The sequence below is a fragment of the Camellia sinensis genome, chromosome 11, assembly GCF_055761805.1.
Source record: "Camellia sinensis isolate YWXY chromosome 11, ASM5576180v1, whole genome shotgun sequence".
NCBI classification, from domain to species: domain Eukaryota; kingdom Viridiplantae; phylum Streptophyta; class Magnoliopsida; order Ericales; family Theaceae; genus Camellia; species Camellia sinensis.
The window spans coordinates 126,528,087-126,549,285 of NC_138971.1; the positions used below are offsets into that span (position 1 = coordinate 126,528,087).

General features: G+C 31.7%; 1 protein-coding gene across 6 annotated transcripts; it reads left to right on the forward strand.

Moving 5' to 3' along the window:
• Positions 1-5,694: 5,694 nt before the first annotated feature.
• On the forward strand, positions 5,695-18,314 carry CID6 (CTC-interacting domain 6). Of its 6 annotated transcripts, XM_082894720.1 has the most exons (4): positions 5,768-6,149; positions 7,534-7,700; positions 12,125-12,594; positions 17,801-18,314. In XM_082894720.1, the coding sequence occupies exons 3-4, from the start codon at positions 12,148-12,150 to the stop codon at positions 17,963-17,965; spliced, it is 612 nt and encodes a 203-aa protein (XP_082750846.1). In that variant the 5' UTR covers positions 5,768-6,149; positions 7,534-7,700; positions 12,125-12,147; the 3' UTR covers positions 17,966-18,314. The 6 variants fall into 6 exon arrangements, with proteins under 6 accessions (XP_028093266.2, XP_082750846.1, XP_082750847.1 ...); XM_028237465.2 differs by lacking the exon at positions 7,534-7,700 and having other exon boundaries at positions 5,695-6,149; XM_082894721.1 differs by lacking the exon at positions 7,534-7,700 and having other exon boundaries at positions 12,113-12,594.
• Positions 18,315-21,199: the final 2,885 nt, after the last annotated feature.

Consider the following 21,199-nt stretch of genomic DNA (forward strand, 5'->3'; position numbering starts at 1 on the left):
ATTGTGTTCCTAGTTGTAACTGATGAAGAATCTAAGCCTCTCATTATTTCTAGAGAACTCAAGTTTTCTTCAAAGATCCTCAAATTTTTTTGAATTTTCTAACAACGTTTTTGAACTCTCTCACACATACCTAACATAAATACACTAAAAGTATAATATTTGTGAAAAAAATCTTTAGAAAATTCACTAAATATCAAAAATATATTTTAAAAAAATATAAGAATTCAGTACATTTTTTGTATTCTTGTATATTTATAGATTTTTAAAAATATTTTTTTTATAAATATTTAACTTTTTAGATACATCTAAATAAGGTGCATCTAAAAAGTAAAAAAATTGCTTAAAATTTTAAAAATATTCACTAAAAATAAAAAAATATATATGAAAAATAAAAAAATTAATTTTTAAAAATTTAAATTTAGAAAATTAAAACCAAATACACTGAATTTAATTCCATAATTATTCTCCAATTGCAAAGACATCACTACGAACTGTAGAGAGAGATTATATTAATTAAGCCAAGACCAATTGTATTTAATTTTATAGGTTATTAAATAATTGGGTAAATTACAAACACACCGCCTGAGATTTACTTAAATTATAAATTACTTTCTGTGATTCTAAAAATTACAATACGTCCCATAAGGTTTCTAATTTCATAATAAACAGTTCATTTTATTAATAAATCAGCAAGTTAATTAACAGTTTTTAATTATGTTAAAATTTTATTTCAATTAATAATTCGGAAAATTTTATTATCGTATAAGTGAATAGTTAGAAATTTCACTTTTTTAATTAATTCTGTTAAATAAAAATTCTGATAGGGAGGTATTTGTAATTTTTTAAATCACAGGGGACAATTAGTATTTTAAACAAATCTTAGGGGTGCATTTGTAATTTGCCCTTAATAATTTAGCTTTGAAAGTTTTTCCATCCCAATTATTGGAAAAAAAATAAAAACATTTTAGGTCTTAACCTGGGAAAAAAAATAAATGAAAATGTTTTTTCTATAAATGGTTTATCATAAAAAAAATATTTTACATCCAAATAAACAAAACTCAAATTAAAATGGATTACTACATTATGAGTAATAGTGTAAAGAATTGGAAGAAAGTAGAGTATTATTTTGGGTAAAATTCATTTTAAAATTTTACCCCTTCGAATAATGCTACGTATCATGAAATAAATATCATGAAAAGTTTCATGAAACTAATCCAATGGTGATTGTATAATATGTAATAAAACACTACAAACACTATGAATTAATCCAAAGATGGAAAATTTTCATGAAGACTTTTCATGATATTTATTTCATGATATATAGTATTATTGTACCCGTTTATGGTATGACCCAATAGTACTTTACCTCTATGTTTTTTTAAAAATAACCACGTACCTCCCATGATTTTGGACTAAAATGCTACATTTTCATTCAAACTGATGGAGAATGTGTCTCGCATGCCTATTCGAGAGTGGGGAAGGAAAAAATAATTAGTTAAAATTAAATTTTAATGTAAGAAGACAAAACTAACCTTATTTTACATTTTTGTTTTATCTAGATTAGCAACAAACCCGTGCTATGAACGAAATGAATTTTTTTAAATACAAAATATTATAAAATAAAAATAATTCATCAGATTTATTTGAACTCTACAAAGCAATTTCATATATAAAAAAATAGTTCAATATTTTTAAACTAACTATTAAAATTTAATTGTTAAAAGAATGTCAAATTTTGTTAAGAACTATTATATTCTATATTAGTTAGGTGAATTGTCTATTAAGTATATTTGATAGAGGGGCACCAACCAGGCTAGGTTCATATTGAGCTAAATTACATTAAAAAAAAATTATGTGTCAACTCAGCCCTAACACAATATTAAGATTAATATAGCCATCTTAAACCTGATCCTAAAATGATTTATAAATTTCAAACCCGCTCAATTAATCCATTATACATGAATTGTCATTAATATTATTTTGGGGGTGACTTGGAGTGCTTCTAAATGAATTTGTCATCTTTAATAATAATTTCAATTTGGGCCACTCGCAAAATTCAATTGAAAATGATTTTTTACTTTTTAATAAATGTTGGAGTTTAAACTCTAAACGCGCGCGCATATATATATATATATATATATATTCTTATTGTTCATCTTTTTATAATTGTTTTCAAAAAAATGTAAAGAGGTAGAATGTTAAAAGTAAATTATTCCAAAAAATATTGTTTAGTTCAAAAGTACAAATTTTTTTATTAAAAGAAATGATCAAAATATTGAAATGATTCAAAATAATAATTTTGTAACATTTGCACTTAAAAGAATTAATAATATTAAGATAACCAGTAATCTTATTACACATGTATTTGCTAAACTCATCTATGTGATTTACTTATTTATTTATTTATTTATTTTATAAAGAAATTATAACTAAGTTCATTAATAAATATAATTTAACTTGACTATAGAAAAGAAAAAAGAAAAGCTGGCAAAGTCATAATATTTTCAAACTCAAATACATTTTTTGAGTTTTTTATTTTTCATTTTTTTTTATCTTTAGTAATTTTTTTTATCATGTTTCATTTTTTATTAATTTTTATGTACACCTAATCTAAAGGATTATTTACACAAAGACTCCTAAACTATTGAGAAGTATCATTTTGATCCCCTAACTATAAAAACATACAAATTAATTCCCTAAACTATTGAGAAGTGTCATTTTGCCTCTTAAACTACAAAATCGTACAAATAAACCTCCTACACTATTGGCATGTTTCACTTTGATTTTTTTCATGAGGGGGTCCAACTGATATACTTTTATAGTTTTTATTTTTATTTTTTTTATTTTATAGTTTAGGGGTCCATTTGTAGAGTTTTGTAGTTTAGGATGTAAAATGATACTTCAAAATAGTTTAGGGGTTAATTTTGTACGTTTTTATAGTTTAAGGGGTTAAAGTGATACTTTTCAATAGTTTAGAGGGTCTTCATGTAAATAGCCCTAATCGTAAATGCGCCTAAAAAGTAAAACTTGTAACGAAAACTTAAAAGAAAAAATCACTAAAATGAAAAGATCAAAAATAAAAACAAAAAAAAATGACACATTTTTTGTAGTGTTTTGTTTTTATAAAAAAATTTCATAAATATCTTAGTTTGGTGTATTTAACTGAAATATGAAAATTAAAAAGAGTTTATTGAAGATTAAAAAAAATAAAAACTCAAAAAAATAAAAAAATAAAAAATTAAACCAAACAAATCTGATAAGTATATTTTTAATAAACATAAATAATTAATTATTAATAATTTTTTCTTACATATGTACTTTCGATGTAAGAATTTAAAATACAATTTTGAGAACCTAGCTAAAAATGGCTTCGTTTGGGAAGAATGGGTTGGGTGGATTTAGGATTATTTTAGTCACAAAAAGACAAAATAGATTTTTAGCCCAATTAGACAAAAATCACATCCAATTCATAATCATTATATCATTTCTCTCATGAAAAGTCAAAAAAGTCAAAAAATCATTCCCAAACGAGGTTTTTTAGCCCCAGGTTAAAATAGTCAAAAATTCCAAACGAGACTTTTTAGTCCCAAGCTAAAATAGCCAAAAAGTCAAAAAGTCAATCCACTTCCCAAACGACCTTTTTGAATTTTTGGATTGTTTTGAAAAGATGGTTAAAAGTTGACATTTTGACTTTTTTGACCTTGTTTGAAAAATGTGTACAAAATATGAGAGATGATGTAATCAAAAATGGGTTAAAAGCTTGAAGATGGGTTCTAACCATCTTGCCAAAATATTTTGCAAGAGATACTAGGTTTGCACAAAATAGGAAAGAGTTTCTTTTAATTTCCCTTTTAAAAAACATAAATCATGGAATAATTAGTATTTTTATAATTATTATATTAATATATTAGCCAATAGCATTTTTTTAAATTATTTTTTAATTCAAAATTTTAGTCGGAAGTTTTGGAGCTCCCACAAAGCTCCGCACGAAAAGTCCATTTGTTACAATACATAATATAGATTACTTATTTAATAATATTTTAAATTAAATATACATATTATATATAATTAAATTAACCTAAATACTTTAATTTATTATTATAAAAATTAATCATCAAACTACGTTAATATAATTTTTAATTTTTAACCCAATTTTTTATTTAATAACATTTTAAATAAAACATATGCATAATACACACACGTATATATATATATATATATATATGTATAACACAAATTAAATCATAAAAGTACCTTAATCTAATTTTTAATTTTTAACTCAATTTATTATTTAATAATATTTTAAATTAAACATGTACATATATATTTATTAAATTAAATCATAAAATAATAAAAAAATTTAAGTTTATTAAAAAAAGTATTTAGGAAACTCTAGTTTCTTAAGTCAGTTTTGTGTTATGTTTTTAATTTTTTTTCTTAGTCATGGAGGTAAATTTATTTATTTATTTACAAAGACAACTAAAAATAGAAGAATAAGCCATAAAAAGAGTCTAGTTGTCTTTTTATTGTTAACATTAATGGTGTTAAGCTTGTATTTTAATACAAAATTACATAGGCCCTGTTTGTTTTCAGATGTAGAATGCAAGGGATTGATAGTGAGGGATTAAATAAAATTGGGTTTGTTTTGATTGTAGTTGTTAATGTGGGGATTATTAAATTATTACTCTATAAAAGAAATATAAAATATTAAAACAAATAAAATTATAATTTTTAATTAACAAAAAATACAAAAACATTAAACATTAATGTTAAATAAAAAAAATGCCCAACATGTAAATAAAAAAAATAAAAAATAAAAAAGCCTAATCCCATAGGACTAATTTCCGAATACCATCTCCACCCCTCCATCTCAATCCCAACACCAAGGCCCATTCTAATCTTATGACATTATGAATTCCCTCTCTATCTCCCAAAACAAACACAATATATAGTAGGTCTCACCTCTATCTCAATCTCAATCTCACCTTTATCTCCCAAAACAAACGAGGTCTTAGGGATATATGACTATTTTTAAAAGACAGTAGAATAAAGTGTTATTAAGTCATATCATAGGGAAATAAAATAAATTTTTCCCTATTATTTTAGTTTTGAACTATTTTGGAATAAATTATTAAATATAGGACTGAATTGTTCAAGTAGAAAATTGATAAGACTTTATTATTTTTTCTTTGAGAAAGTAGAATTTATTGAGTATTTGTCCTTTCTTGAATACAAAATGACATAACATGCATTCCAATATTTTTTCTACTTGTACCACCTTTTTATCTCTTTTACGCTCATAATTTTCTTTTTTTTATAGGGAGATTTATTAAAAAATTTATTTTTCATGTGTTTATATCTCAATTAGTTCATAAGATATTTTTGTATTTCAATAAATCTTATTATTTGAACATTTGATATATCAAATCCTAATTCTCATATTTAAGGTATATTATGGATATTTCTACCCTTATAAATATTTTTTGAACGGTTAGCAATTTAATGATGTGAACATTCATATTTTACGGTATGAATATTCATGTTGACATGTGAATATTCACGTAACATTTACATCATGAAATATTCATACTGTAAATGTGAATATTATTAGGGGTATTTTGATAATTATGTCACCCATAGGACTTATTGGAACATAAGAAAATAATGTAAATTAAATGGAATGAAAATAGATTTATGAAAAAATACCCATTTTTTATATTATAATTTTATCTTCATTCAAAATTATCAAAAAATTCCTCAAAACCCTAATTTCTAGCCCACCAACATTTTTCTCACAATCTCCATCGATGACCACGACTGTTAATGCCGCCGGTGACTCCTTCTTCCATCTCGGCGACTTTGCCACCTCCGACTACTAACCTTTAGCCCTTCTTCTCCACCATCAACTCCATTTCCCACCGCCAACCACATCTTTTCATCATTTTCAGTCATATCACTATCATCAACCTCAAACAACCTACCCTTCAACACGTACTTCAATCAATCGAGTCTCGCCTTATCATCTAACCCAAACAACGTAACCGATTGTTTGAGCAATCGGAGGTGGCGAATGACTTCTTGCTTGGGGAGATTGAGTTCGTTGATCTTCGGCTCATCGGTTAGGGCTTTGGAAGATGAAGAATTGACAGGTTCATGCTTGGATTTTAAGTTTCAAAATTGGAATTAGGGTTTGGTAACAAATTTAGAAACAAGTTGTTTTGTCGATTACCTTGCCGTTGTTGTTGTTTTTGGGTTTTGGCTTTTGATTTGCGCTTTTATTCTTCTCCCCCTTCCCTACTGGCAATTCATCTTACTATCGCCATCACTACTCAGCCTTTTCGCCCACTTCCATCGCCTGTAAGAGAGAGAGAGAGAGAGAGAGAGAGCAGATCTAGAAGAAGACAAAAAATAAGAAGAAGAAAATGAGAAAACCTAGATTTCAGAGGGAGAAAGAGAGAATCTAAATCTAGAAGAATAAGAAAAGAAGCAGAAGAAGAAGAAGAAGAAGAAGAAGAAGAAGAAGAAGAAAAAAAGAGGAGGGAAGAGGAATGGGGGTTGTGGTAGTCGGAGGTTGTAGGAGGGCGATCACTGGTAGGGAGGTACTGGGATGACTGCCAGAGGCGATAATGATGGTGGTGGTGGTGGTGGTGGTGGTGAAGGTGGTGATCGAGAGTGGGGTTAGGGTTTGGATTTAAGAAGATTGGTATTATTGTAGGTGTAATGGGAATAAATTAAAATTTCAAATTTTTGAGAATGATGTAAAAAGTAAATGGGCGTAAGGAGTTTATTATGTAGTGTAAATAGAATTTTCTTTTTTATAATTATGACAAAGAATTATAATTTTCTTAGGTTAGTTGGATAATAATTTTTTTATTGTTGTTATTTATATTATTAAAAATGTAAATAATTTATAAACACTATATGTATGATTGTGTAAAACATTATTGAAAAGGGGGATTTTGTTATCTGAAAAATACAAAATAAGGATTGTGTTTGGTTTTATTTTTTTAGATTTAATTTTTTGAAAATTGAGTTTTTTTTTAATTTTTAAAATTTTATGTTTTTAGTAAATATTTTTAAAATTTGAAGTAATTTTTTTTTTTATTTTTTAGATGTAACTTACTTAGATGTATTTAAAAAGTAAAATATTTGTATAACAATATTTAAAAAAATCAATAAATACACAAAAATTTAAAAATATATTGAATTTTTGTATTTTTTAATATTTTTGGTATTTACTGAATTTTTTAAAGATTGTTTTCATAAATATTATATTTTTTAAGTGTATTTATGTTAAAAATTAAAAAAAGTTACTTAGAATATTTTAAAATTTCAGTGAAAACAAAAAAAAATATGAAATTTTTTTTTTTTAATTTTCTGAGGTGAATCTTGAAAATAGGAACCAAATGTTGTTTTCAGAGAATAGAGGGGTGTCAATGTAATTTTAAAGGTTTAAGGGGGTGTCAGTGTAATTTTAAAGGTTTAAGGGGGTGTCAATGTAATTTACATAAAATATGTCATGTTAAAATCCAGGTCCCTTTGCCTTTTTCGGTTGCATCACTTTCTTGCTTCAGAGAGAGAGAAAAAGAATAGAGAGAGAGAGAGAGAGTGTTAGCGAGGAGCTTCCTTCGGACTCGAGCGATCGAGAAATTAGGGTTTTCAGAGGTTCTCATCACCAATCAATCCTCATTTTCCTACATGTGAGTTTTGATCCCATATTCATCTCTGCGGTGATCATCTCTCTCTCTCTCTATAATTCTCTCTCTTTGTTTTTGTTTCGTATATCTGTATCGATTGTTGTTATGGCGAAATTGACTCTCATTTCTTGAAACGAAAATGTCAAGATCAGCGTTGATAATTTGAGCGTAAATCCGATTGATTTTATCAGAAAATGAAACTAGGTTTCCTCAATCAATCAATTGTTTAGTTATATACACATACTCAAAATTGCGTCTCCGAAGATCGTTTGGTTTGAATCACTGTGTATGGTTTGGTGACTTTCAATCTGTATTAGTGTGCCTGTACATATGTATGTATTTTTTTTGCGTGTGTTTTGTATATGTATGTATATTTATACAGACATACACATTGAATTAGATTAATATTATATTGATTACTATACAGTTTTTTATTGCAATTATACCAAGATCAACTTTCCCATTACAGCAAAAATATATTACGTATGGTAATCAAGTGTTTGATGTATATTTGATCTGTTTGTTTATGAACTTTTCATTTGTTCAAGAATATTTAGTTGATCTTCTGGACTCTGGATTAACCTGTGTGACCTGGTTAATTTTTTGAGGTAAAAATTGGTCCTGAATTCTGTACTCTAAATTGATTTATATGGATATCTTTATATGCATGTCTGGGTGGCTCTGCATGGTTTTGCTATTCTTTGGGCTAACGTTGTTATTGATAATTTTTCTTTATGAGATTCTGTATATGAACTTTTGTTTTCATTCGTCGATTGGGTTTATGTGTGCCGAAGGTATTTGTAATCTTGAATTAGGTTCTGAATAGAGTTTGTCACAGCTCACAAAAGGGTATTCCCATGCTCTATGTTACATGGAATTGCCGGTTTAGGGTAGAGTACCCATGTCGACGCGACACGACACGACACAAGTACGGGTATGGAATTCGGTCGGGATACGGCAGTAAGAAAGTGGATACATCAAGCATGATTGAGTAAGCATGAGACCTGAAGTGCTTGCTTGACATGATCGAGTTCAAAGTGCGAAGTCGAAGTTGAAGTGCGATCTCGATCTCATCTTCCTTACCCATACCCGTGTCGATCTTATGTTCTTTTGTCTCTCTCTCTCTCTCTCTCGATCTGTCTTCTCTCCCTACATGTAGATTGTCTTCTCTCCCTATATGTAGATTTGTCTTCTCTATCTCTCTCTCCTCTTTTTAACAGATAAAGCCTCTTTGACTAATTTTTTTTTTTTTGTTCCTTAATCAATATCACACCACTACTCCACTACTTTTATTTAAAGATAATGACTCTCTCTCTCTCTCACCCCCATTACTGTTAAAATAATGACTTTATAAAGATAATGACTTTATTTAAAAATATTTTTATGTTGTATTTAATTAATTAAATCTTATTTGGTCAAGTTTTTAATATGGTAATTTAATAAATATTTTTAAAAAATAACTATTTACCGTATCACTGTACCCATATCAAAATTTGGATCCATATCCCTGTACCCTCCATTTTCAGTTTTAAGGTGTCCGACTCCTAGATATGCACCTGTACCCGATACTCGCACCCATACCCGCGTCCGTGTAACGTAGCCTATGCTTGAGTATGTTTGGGTCATAATGTTACGGATTAGGCAACATAGGGTAGCCCTCCATATAAAAGCTTTTTATGACAGTTTTTATTATGCCTCTTAACCTCATACCTTGTTATTTTTTAAAGCTTAACAAAAAATAAAATAGCTTTTTTTTCTAGAGAATGTAGGTATACTTTTGTGGGGACTTAAGACAAGGCTTGGTTTGGTTTGGTAGGTATCTTAATAGCAGGAATCGTTCATGCTGCTCACGATTCTTCCTCAGAAGCGCGATTCTGCGCTTCTAACTCAAATTCGTTGAAGAATCGCGATTTTGATGCTAGAGAAACACGAATCTGATCATGAATCTGTCGTCTTCTTAGTCGGAGTTCCATCGTGGGTCATCGCAAGACCTTCACAGGTCATCGCAGACTTCTCCCTTCCTCCTCGCTGGTCTTCATGAGTCGCACATAGGCCATCGTGACTTCTCTCTCGTCTTCACTGGTCTCTGTGACGTCTCTCTCTTTGCTGGTCTTCGCAAGTCGCACACAGGCCATCGCGACTTCTCTCTCCTCTTCGCTGGTCTGCGCGCGATGTCTCTCTCTCTCTTTGCAAGTGGTTCACAACTTCTCTCTCTCTTTGATCTTCTCTTCTCAGATTAAAGATATATATATATATATGTAATACATATTATGTATATATATTTTTGTTTTTGTTTTTATAAATTATACTTATATATGTATATATATATATATGTTTTTATTTATATATTATATATAAGCTTTATAAATTATATATATATATTTGTTTTAATTTATATATATATATATTATCTTTATAAATTTATGTGTATTTATTTATATATTATATTTATTGAATTAATGTTATTATGCTATTTTTATAAGAAAATAACGTAAAACAAATAATTTTTAACAAAAGTATTTTAGAATAAATAGATAAAAAAAGTAATAAAAATATTTTAGAATAAATTAAAAAAATTCTAATAAAAGTATATAATTAGAATATTTTAACATATAATTTTTTATACTTCTTATTTATTTATAACATGTATAGTCCCATAAAAAAATATTATCTTACAATATATTTTTATATATTATTTAAACTATATACAAACGCTCTCAACTAACGATTCTTGAAATGTCTACGATTCCACGCTCCCGCTTCCGCTTCTGCTCCCGCTCCCGCTCCCGCTCCCGCTTCGTGCAACTAAGGTAGGTATACTTTTGTGCAATAAGTTTTGTGTAGCATTCCAATTTATTATTTGTCTTTGTTTAAGATTCCGATTGGGATAGAAAATAAAATTGATAAAATAATAACGGAATCCTTGTGGGAAGGCATGGATGAAGGGAAAAAGGGTCAACTTGGTGAATTGGGTGGTGGTTTTTCTCCCTAAACACAAAGGGAACTTGTTGTAGGAAACTTTATGACAAGGATTATTGCTCTCCTTGAAAAGTTGTGGAGATTCCCTATTAAGTGAAATTCTTTATGGCATTCCATAATTAAGAGTAATTGTAGCTAAGGGTAGGGATTCTTTATCTTTATCTTTTCTTAATCTTGATTCCTGTGTCGTTTGATTGTTATATTTCAAGATTTTACTATGATAAAAGTTTATAAAAAAACAATGCTCAATTAATACATATTAATGTGTGTTTAGGAGGAGAAAGCTTGGGTACACACCTAACCTTTGGCATAGTGCACAAAGTGGTTGTCCCGAGACTTGAAACCATAAACTCAAGGTTATTAGGCCAAGATTATGATAAAAGTTTATATTACGTTTTTTTTTGTGTGGGTATATGTGTGGAGCTTGTACTTGTTTTGGATCACAAATTTTGTTGTTTATCAGTTGACATGTGGATTGTCTAACAATTCAATGGCAAGAAAATGACTATGAAATGGGTTTTCTATGTACAGTCGGGAATTTATTTATTATGCATGAGCTGCATGAGCTTCGATGGCTCTACTTAGCCAAATATGTCTGTAATATGCCCTTCAGCAAATCTCCATTGGCTGTGGTTGAGGTTACACAATGCTAGTTGAACTGTTCAATTAATCATGAGTTCAAGTAACGGTGCCACTTTGGAAATTCCACTGAAAAATGTATTACGCATGTCATTAATTTAGAGTGTGTTTGGTTTGTGTTTGTAGAGTAATTTTTGAGATAAAAAGTACTAAAACTTGTTTGGTTTGCCTTTTTCAGAAATAGTTTTGGAAAATTGTTTTGGGGAGAGAGTATTAAAAAAAGTGATTGATTTGATGTGTATGAGAGAGAGAGAGTGATTTGGAAAGTAGGTAACCAAACAAAATTTTGAGATTTTTTTTGAAAAAATTTGTTTGGTTTGATTACTCTTGAAAATTTGTTTGTAGAGAATTTTTCCAAAAATTTTTCTAAAAAACAAACCAAACAAGCCCTTAATTTTTTTCCTGTTAGTACATTTTTGATATATATTTTTTTCCCCTTGTGGCTGGCACTCATCGATATGAAAGGTAAAACTGTCCTTTAATTTGTTATGCAGCTGTACCAGATTTTATCTAAGAAGCTAGTCATTTAACTTGCAAAAAATAATTTTAAGCATATTAAATGTTTGCAGTTTTAAAATGTTTGCAGTTTTAAAATGGTACACCCAGTTTAGTCCCATTGGATGTGGGGGGCTAGGAGGGATAGATTGGGCAGACCTAAAATTTGTTATTATTTGCACAAAGTGGCTGCCCTCGTATTCAAACCTGCAACCCCTTTATTATTTGCATGAAGTTTTGAAGTTTATATATATTATACATGACATGTTGTATCTGCTAATGTGCTCTTTTCTGTTTTTGAGGTGTTTTGACAGTGGTCTCTTTATGAACTGAGCCAATGAAGACAGGAACATCTTCCTTGAATCCATATGCAGCGTCATACATACCACTTTCAAGAAGAGGTTCATCTGATTCAAACAATGACTACTCATTGACAGCAAAAGGTTATAAGAGTGGCAATGAGACTGACTGGTCAGGGCCTCATTCTGAGGATACAACACAGAACCAGCACCAAAGCAAAGCTTCTCAAAACTATGTTGGACATTGTACCCTGACTCTTGAGGATTACACATGGAAGGCAAACTCTGTCCATGGCTCTTATGGTTCATCATCACAAAATACGAAAGAGATGACAGAAAAACAGATGATGGATGAAGAATTTGACATGGATTTGGCATATCTTCAGATGATATTTCCTGGTTTATCTGAGGAGTCCCTTTCTGATGTCTACGTGGCAAATAATGGAGACTTGGAAGCTGCGGTTGATATGTTGAACCAACTTGAGGTAAATTATATTACCTGTTAAATCATGGAGTTGTCAACTTTCAATCATGGATTTTGCTGGAAATTGAAATGTGCATATTTCTGGGGGGCCTGTTTATATGCACTATCTGAAATGGACCACTACTACTATAACTTCTTATATTACTATTATAAATATATATATATATTTTTTTTCATTTTTATGATGGTACTGATATAACCTCATTTGGCAAGTGGCTTTTTTAGTCAAAAAGTCAAAAAATTACTAAAAAAGCCAAAAAGCCAACAACCTATACCAAAAAGTCAAAGATTCCTTTTTCTCTGTACTTTTTGCACATCTTTTCGTAAAAAGCCAAAAAGTCATCACAAACATACTAGTTTTTTTATATCATATTTTAGCCAAAAAGTTACTAAAAAAGCATGTTCCCAAACGAGGCAGAACATTGAAGAAATCACATCTGGCGCATTCAACTTTTTGCATAGTCAAATGAAAATTGATGGGAAAATAATATTAGGGAAAGGAATCTTTTATAAATGGAAACATAAACTAAGAGACCTGGATCCTTTCTCCCTTTCTAGTTTGAGATGACACCAATGCCTTTCATGCTGTGTTCAGTGTGCTTTGATCGGTGATTAGATGAACTAAGAGGGTCTATACAACTTGAGACACCATCTATCTGTGATATTATCTATTTCAGTTCAATTTCTGTTGGCAGTAATTAAAATTGGTTGTTTTTGGTCTACAGTATTTGTTACGGTAATGGTGTTATCTTGATTTCAATGCAATATTGTTGTTTATACATATTTCCAATTGTGTAGTTTGTTCATCCTCAATCACCAGAAAACCTTGTTTAGTGGCAGATCTTTATTTTATCTCTATTTTATAATTTAATTATTAATATTTATAATGTTTTACACCTTTTGGTAATTAATTATCATTACTGGCACCACTGTCAAGTTATTTCCCCTTTATATTACACGCAGCATGTTATATGTTGTTTGTGCTTTATTGTAGTTGATTTATCCTATTCATTGGCAAAGGCTGTTTTGTATTGGTTCTGTCTTGTCGATTTGTTCTATTGATAATAGCGTCGGTGGATATAGGAGGTGATATGGTGGAGTGTCACAATGGCTTTGATTGGCAACAAATTCAAGGAAGAATCCTTATAGTCACTAGATGTCAAATTATGTTTGCTTGTTGATCACCCTACAATATTCTGCATATTGCATGTGAAATCTTTAGGACAAATGTAATTATTCTATACTGACAAAATTTTGGCCAAGTTTTAGAGTTCTTCAAATTTTGGATATTCAAATCTACAAACCAACTAACCAACCAAACCAAGTCTTAAGTCCCCTCAAATGGGGTCGGCTACATGAATCCTTCTTCTTCACGCGGCTCTATCAAAGGCCATTTCATTAGTCAAATTAAGTAGATTCATATCTCTATTTACAACACTAGTCAACGTTAATCTAGGCCTACCCCGTCCCCTAACACTTCCATCTACAGTTACAACATCACATCTCTTCACTATTGCCTCTGTTGGTTTCCATTGAATATGACCAAACCATCTCAATCGATTTTTTCTCAACTTATCTTTTATTGGTGCTATTCCTACCAATTCCTGAATACACTCATTCCTAATTTTGTCTTGTCTAGTCTTACCACACATCCACCTTAGCATCCTCATCTCAGCCACACGCATCTTTTCTACATATTGTTTCTTGATTGCCCAACACTCCATCCCATATAACATTGCTAGTCTAATAGCCGTTCTATAGAACTTACCTTTTTAGTCTAGTGGGTATTCGTTTATCGCACAATACTCCAGATGCACTTCTTTACTTACACCATCCCGCCTTAATCCTATGGGCCACATTTGTATCAATCTCCCCCGATGTTGTGATAATCGACTCTAAATAATGAAAATATTCACTCTTAGATAGTTTTTGATTCTCAATCTTCACTTCTCATCTGTTTTCATTGTTACTGTTACTAAATTTACACTCCACGTACTCTGTCTTAGTTCTGCTTATCCAGAATCTTTTAGATTTAAGAGCTTTTCTCCAAATCTCCAACTTTGTGTTAACTCCTTCTCTAATCTGCTCTTCTAGCACAAAATCGTCTGCAAAAAGCATACACCATGGCACATCATCCTGAATATTTATCGTCAACTCATCCATAACTAAAATAAAAAGATAATGACTTAATGTAGATCCTTGGTGTAACCCTACAGTGATAAGAAATTCATTAATCTCTATAGCTGGCGATCTAATAGTGGTTACAACCCCTTCATACATGTCCCTAATCACATCAATGTAACATTTTGTCACCTTTTTTTTTTTCTAACACCCACTATATTATATCTCGGAGTACTCTATCATATGTTTTCTCAAAGTCGATAAGCACCATATGAATGTTTCGTTTCTTTTCTTTTCTTTTCTTTTCTTTTCTTTATACTTTTCTATTACTTTCCTCAAAAGATAGATCGCTTCTATTGTTGACCTGCCAGACATAAACCCAAATTGATTCTCTGACACTTCTGTTATATTTCGCAATCGACGTTCTATCACCCTCACCCACACTTTTATTATATGACACATTAGCTTGATTCCTCTATAGTTGTTGCAATTTTGGACATCACTTTTATTCTTGTAGATTGGCACTAAAATACTCTTCCTCCACTCATCTGGCATGTTCTTAGTCAACAAAATTTTGCTAAACAACCTAGTCAACCAAGCAACTCCTTTTTTACCCAAACACTTCCAAGCATCAATAGGAATATCATCGGGTCCTAAAGCCTTATTTGATTTCATCTTCTTAAGTGCAATCTCCACTTCAAAGTTCTTAATCCTGTGATAGAACCTATAGTCTTGGTTTATTGTACTATTGGCTATTTTTTCCCCTATTGTCGTACCTCTATGTTCCTCATTTAATAGTTTCTCAAAATAATTCTTCCATCTTTCTTTAATCTCTTCATCCTTCATCAATATCTTAGAATCCTCGCTCTTAATGCACTTAACTTGATTAAAATCTCTTGTTTTCCTCTCGCGTATCTTTGCAAGCTTGTATACCCTCTTCTCTCCCTCCTTACTATCTAGTCTAGTATATAGGTCATCATAAGCTTTCAACTTAGCCTCTCTCACTACTTTCTTGACCTTCTTATTAGCCAATCTATAGCTCTTAAGGTTTTCCTCAGTTCTATTCTTCTGCCATTTTTTAAAGCACTATTTTTTTGCCTTAACTACCGCTTGAACCTCTTCCCTCCACCACCAAGTTTCCCTAAAGCTAGGTCTCATTCCTTTCGACTCTCCAAGCACTTCCCTTGAGATTCTTCTCATTTAATTGGCCATCGAGTTCCACATAGTGTTAGCATCATCTTCCAAGTCTCAAGCACCTTCCTTATCCATTCGATTCTTAAATAATTCTAGTTTATTCCCTTTTAGGTCACACCATCTCGTCCTACGACGCCCATCATCATTTTTAGCTTTGTATTGCCCTCTAAAACATAAATCTAGTATCAAAATCATATGTTGAGAGGCTAGGCTCTCTCCAGGAATCACCTTACAATCATTACATTTTAGACGGTTCACTTTTCTATCAAATGCTCCTCCCTCTTTTTATACATAGTATTGCTCACCGCTAGGTCAAAAGCCAACGCAAAATCCAAGATACTCTCTCTAGCCTCATTTCTGTCACCAAAACCGTATCCACCATGCACCCTTTCATAGCCTAGTTTATTTATGCCCACATGGCCATTAAAATCTCCACCTATAACCAGTTTTTCTTCTACGGGTATTTCCTGTAAGATCTCATCCATTTGCTCCCAAAAATCCCTCTTAGTCTGATCATCTAATCCTACTTCAGGGGCGTATGCGTTAATAACGTTCACAATATTCCCTCCAATAACTAGTTTAATTAGCATAATCCTATCCCCTTTCTTAGTGACCGCCACTATATTCTCCACAAGACCCTTGGCAATTATGATTTCTACCCTATTCTTGCGTCTATCCTTACCACTATAATAGAGTTTAAAACTGGTATTCTCAATTTCTCTAACTTTCTCATCCGTCCACTTAGTTTCTTGTACGCAAGCTACCAATTCTATCGTCTTACCAGTTAAGGTTCCTATGTTCCAAGTGGCTACCCTAAATTTATAGTTTTGGACTAGCTTTTTTACCCGTGCTCGCCAAAAGAAACGCGGGAACTTTTGCCTATTTTTCACTGCACCCAAGTGTCGATGTGGCGCTCCTAGCTCACTTTTTGAAACACCCGGAGGCAAGCGCAACGTGTCATGTGAGGGGAACGACCTAGCATTTAAATGATTCAAAGTAGGATTCATTGTCATAAGGGATCTGAGTGGTTTTTTTACGTGTTAGCTGTCGGTTACCTAACACACAACCCTCCTCTTTAACCCGGGCTTGGGACTGGCGGAGTTGTTAACAATCTCGGCGGAGTTTTTGGATATTCAAATCTATTTTGAAAAATATTTACGACTCTGCAACATGTGTGAAACATGCTTGAATGTCACTAATAAGTGATTATAGGAAAAGACATGTAATGCCTGCTTTGTAGATGAGTTGATGAGGATTCATCACACCAAGCATTATATAATTATGTCCCGAAATTATGTTTGGAAGCACTATATTATTCTCTTTGATTATATTTGTAGTAGAAACAATTATCTTATAGAAATGCTATTATTAAAAGTCCAAGATGTCGTCATTTTCAAAAGATTCTTTTCTTGTTGCCAAAAAAAATTATATATATATATTGTAAGTTTTGGGCGATGGATAGATTTCGAATATTTTGGAGCAATTTTTAGAAAGCTCTACTTAAACATACTGGAAATTTTGGGCAATGGATGGATTTCAAATGAAGGGATTGAAGGTTTAATTTTGTAGAAATATAGGAGATTTAGCTACTATGGTGGGTTGAGAAACTGAAGGGGAAGATAAAATAGAAATTGAAGAGAAGTATTTTATTAGGACCATTAGCGTTGAAGGATTTCAGTTAACTATTTTACACCGGTTATGCCAACAAAACTCTCAAATTCCTTAAAATCAATTTCTAAACTACTAAATCTGAATTTGAGCTATTCTCCTTGAATGAATAGTGCCAAATCCTTTCATTTCAAACTCATAAACTCAAACACAACCTAAAGGAAGATGGATTAGTCAGTATAAATTCACATCTTAAGAAATTTTTATTTTTTATTTTTTAACAGCTCTGCACAGGCGATTCTTCTGAAAATCTTCCGGACACTTTCGACATTGATTCCGTGTCAGAATCCAGATCTTCTGGTGAGTCAGCATCTCTGAAACTCAAGAATGTGGCAGGTGAAGTCTCTGGTTCCTCGTCTGGTTCCACAGAACCAGCCCTCATCACCTAATCGAAGCCGCAAAAATTAATATTTTTGCTCTGCCCTTCCAATTCTGTGGATATGAACTGTGAAGTTGGGGAAATTTTTTTTTTTTTTTTTTTTTTTTTGGGTGTCTTGGTTGCAATTAGGTTGTATACAGCTTTTATTTTTGGATGTAGCCCTTGGCTGCTTGAAGTTGTAATCTTTCTCACTTCCTGGGTTGATGTTTTTCGTCAGGTAGGTCAGATTACAGTTTTTCCTGAACTGAACAAAGTCTTTGCTTGTTGATACCATCAAGCTTGAATATGCTGTGGTGTAAAGATCATGTAATGAATTACTGGCATCAATCAACTTACATATCATACCTTGATTTTGCATAGCCTATGTATTGCATAGCGATGAACTTTGCATTCTTAATCTTTTGATTTATTATATTTTTGCTTCCAGTGCATGATCTAACAGGTGGTGACAGTTGAGTGTTTGTTTTTAACACTATTCAACTCAAACATGAAGGATTGGGAATTTTGAGCTGAAAATTTGTGTACAGTTGTGTAGTTTGCTTTCTTATCTCTTGATTGAATGCTTATCAGCTGTAAATTATAGCAAAGAGTGGTGATATATAAATATTAAATCCATATAGAAAATATGTACATAATGACTGACTTGGATTTTGAGCAGGTATTGTTATTTGTCCCCACCAGGTTTTCATGGACCCCCACCCCTACATTTTTTTTTTATTACTAGTTTATCCCATCCCAAAATACTGATTTTATATCCACATCTAGCCTCCTAAACCCTAACCATACTCCTATCCCAGCCATTATGCGCCACCACCAACTCCCGTTCGCCTCCCTCTCTTTCCCATTCCCAGCTTCGGTGACCCTCCTTGCCTATAATCACCAACCCCTCTCCACACTCTCCAGACCCACCCTGGCACCTTCCAACTGCTTACCACCCTCTTTTGCCTCTCTGCAATCCCTTCTTCCTCTTCTTCTTTCCCTTAGACAGAGAGGAAGTGGGTAAAATTGGGATGGGAGGTAAGGGAGAGGAGATCACAGCACGAGGGGGAGGTGGGTTGGGGGGGTGGTGCTGAAGGTGGGAAAAGGCTGGGGGCGGAACAGGCTGGGGAAGCTGGGAAAGGGGGTTACTGGAGGAAGAGTATAGTTGGGATTACCGTAGATGCTCAAAGAAAAATACGCGGGGAGTAATTTAGGTGAGTGGAGAGTCCGAAGAAACATCATGCAGACTATTAGTAGCACTCATTTTGAGCCCATCACTTTAGAATAAATAACCCATTTTTGTGAGCACATATGAAACATTGACATTTATAAAGTAAGAAAATCGTTTACACATCTAGTCAGATCATGAGCTGACTTTACAACAGACCGTTCAACTTTACATAGAATAAGAACATTAAAATACCTACTACCCAGTACAATATCATATGTCATTAATTATAGTGGATACATTCCAATCAGATGCAGAACTACTGTTTAGGGCCAAAATTATTTGTTGGGAGTCAAGTGTATATTATAATGCTGAGCACACCACGTCTTCTCGCCCACTGAATAGCGTCAAAGCAAAGCTTTTACCCCACTGCTAATGCTGGATGATGGATTAGCTTGGTAGATCTCTGCGCTACTTGCTGGTGCCTTGCATTGTAACATACCCAAGTAATTCCTGCACTACAAATTGCTGCTCTCCATGACCCATCCGCCACAAATTTGTATTCCTAACTGAGTGGGAGTTTCTGGAGGTCTCGTGTTGTCTTGTTCTCCGCTGAAAAGATTCTTGAAATGAGCCTCAAATTGTTGTTGGATGGCTTTTTGTTCTGTTATTGTTGACCCCTCCTCCAACTGCAAAATGCTGATTTTATTCCTTTGCTTCCTCCAAGCGGCCATTCGGTGGAAGAACTTGGTGTTTTTATCTCCATGGACAGTGATCAGAACGTTGTATTGGTATTTTCTCAATGGGTTATTTGCTTCTCTATGAACGAATAACCCATTACGACGCCTTCAATTCTATGAGTAATTGGTTACCAAGGCAACACCCATATGAATGATTTTTTCCCATTATATGACAAACTCAAACACAAGTTTTATTTGGCTCCAACTATAAGCATTTCTTAAATGCCCATTATATGTTTGTATGCAATAGTTGATTATTTCTTCTCACGTTGGGTTTATAAGTTGTATGTAATTGTGATAGTTGTTATGTTTGGTGATTGTTGCTTTTTTAGTTATTGTTGGGTTAATAGTCAATTTGACGTAATAACCCTTGTTTGGCAAAAAGGTTTTTGGGTTTAAAATGTTAAAATAGCCACGACAAGATAAAATAGGTTAAAAAGTCAATAAGATAAAATTTCACATTCAAACCATAATCATTTCGTTTTTTCTCTCACAAAAATAAAAAAATTCAAAAAGCCTAACCCAAACGAAGCCTTTTAGCCCAGACTAAAATAGTTAAAAGATTAAAAAATTAACCAACTTCCCAAATAAAGCCTCATGTAATTACTTTCCTAGCAATTGACCAAAAAAAAAAAAATGCAACTATTTAATGTTTTATTGATCAATACCTTAGACTCATCATTTTATTAAAAATGTTATTTATTTTTATTTTATTATTTATTAGATATTAGTTAGTGCTAGGGGTCATGGGCTAGTAAACTAGTGGGTAGTTATCCTATCACATAGGATCATGGGTTTAGATCATATGTTTTAGTTTCCTTGTATATAAATCATATTTATTAATAAAAGTGGAAAATGAAAACTATTATCAGAACTCTTCATTTGTGAAGAACAAGAGGTCATGTTCTCCTCTATGTGAACTAATTAGAGGTCTTCCTCCCTTCAAAATGAGTCTCTCTCTCTCCTATTTCTTTTATTTTTATTTTTATTTTTGTTAATTTTGTTAACAAGAAGGTATGTAACAAGTGATATTAAAGTAATTGATCCTTGACAATGGCTACACCATTAGAGATCATAGAGTCAATGCATGAAGATATGGTAAAAGTCAAAGTACTTGTCTCCAATATGATCGAGATCAACACCCTGTTCAATAAATTTCTAGATGAGATCAAAATGCCAATAAATACACTTAGTTTTGAAGATAATTTAGACTTGAGAGTCTTTTAAGTTGATTGATGCATATTCCTAAATTCAAGACGCTCTACTTATTACTCATTTCGAATGAATTTAATAATCAAATCAAACCAAGTCTTTAGGTCCCATTAAATAGGATGAGTTATATGAATTCTTCTTCTCT

Excerpts from the sequence above, each read along its gene's own strand:
- CID6 (XM_028237465.2), top strand. The coding sequence starts at position 12,148 with ATGAAGACAGGAACATCTTCCTTGAATCCATATGCAGCGTCATACATA. Across the intron at positions 12,595-17,800 it reads ATATGTTGAACCAACTTGAG|CTCTGCACAGGCGATTCTTC; the intron begins GTAAATTATATT and ends ATTTTTTAACAG.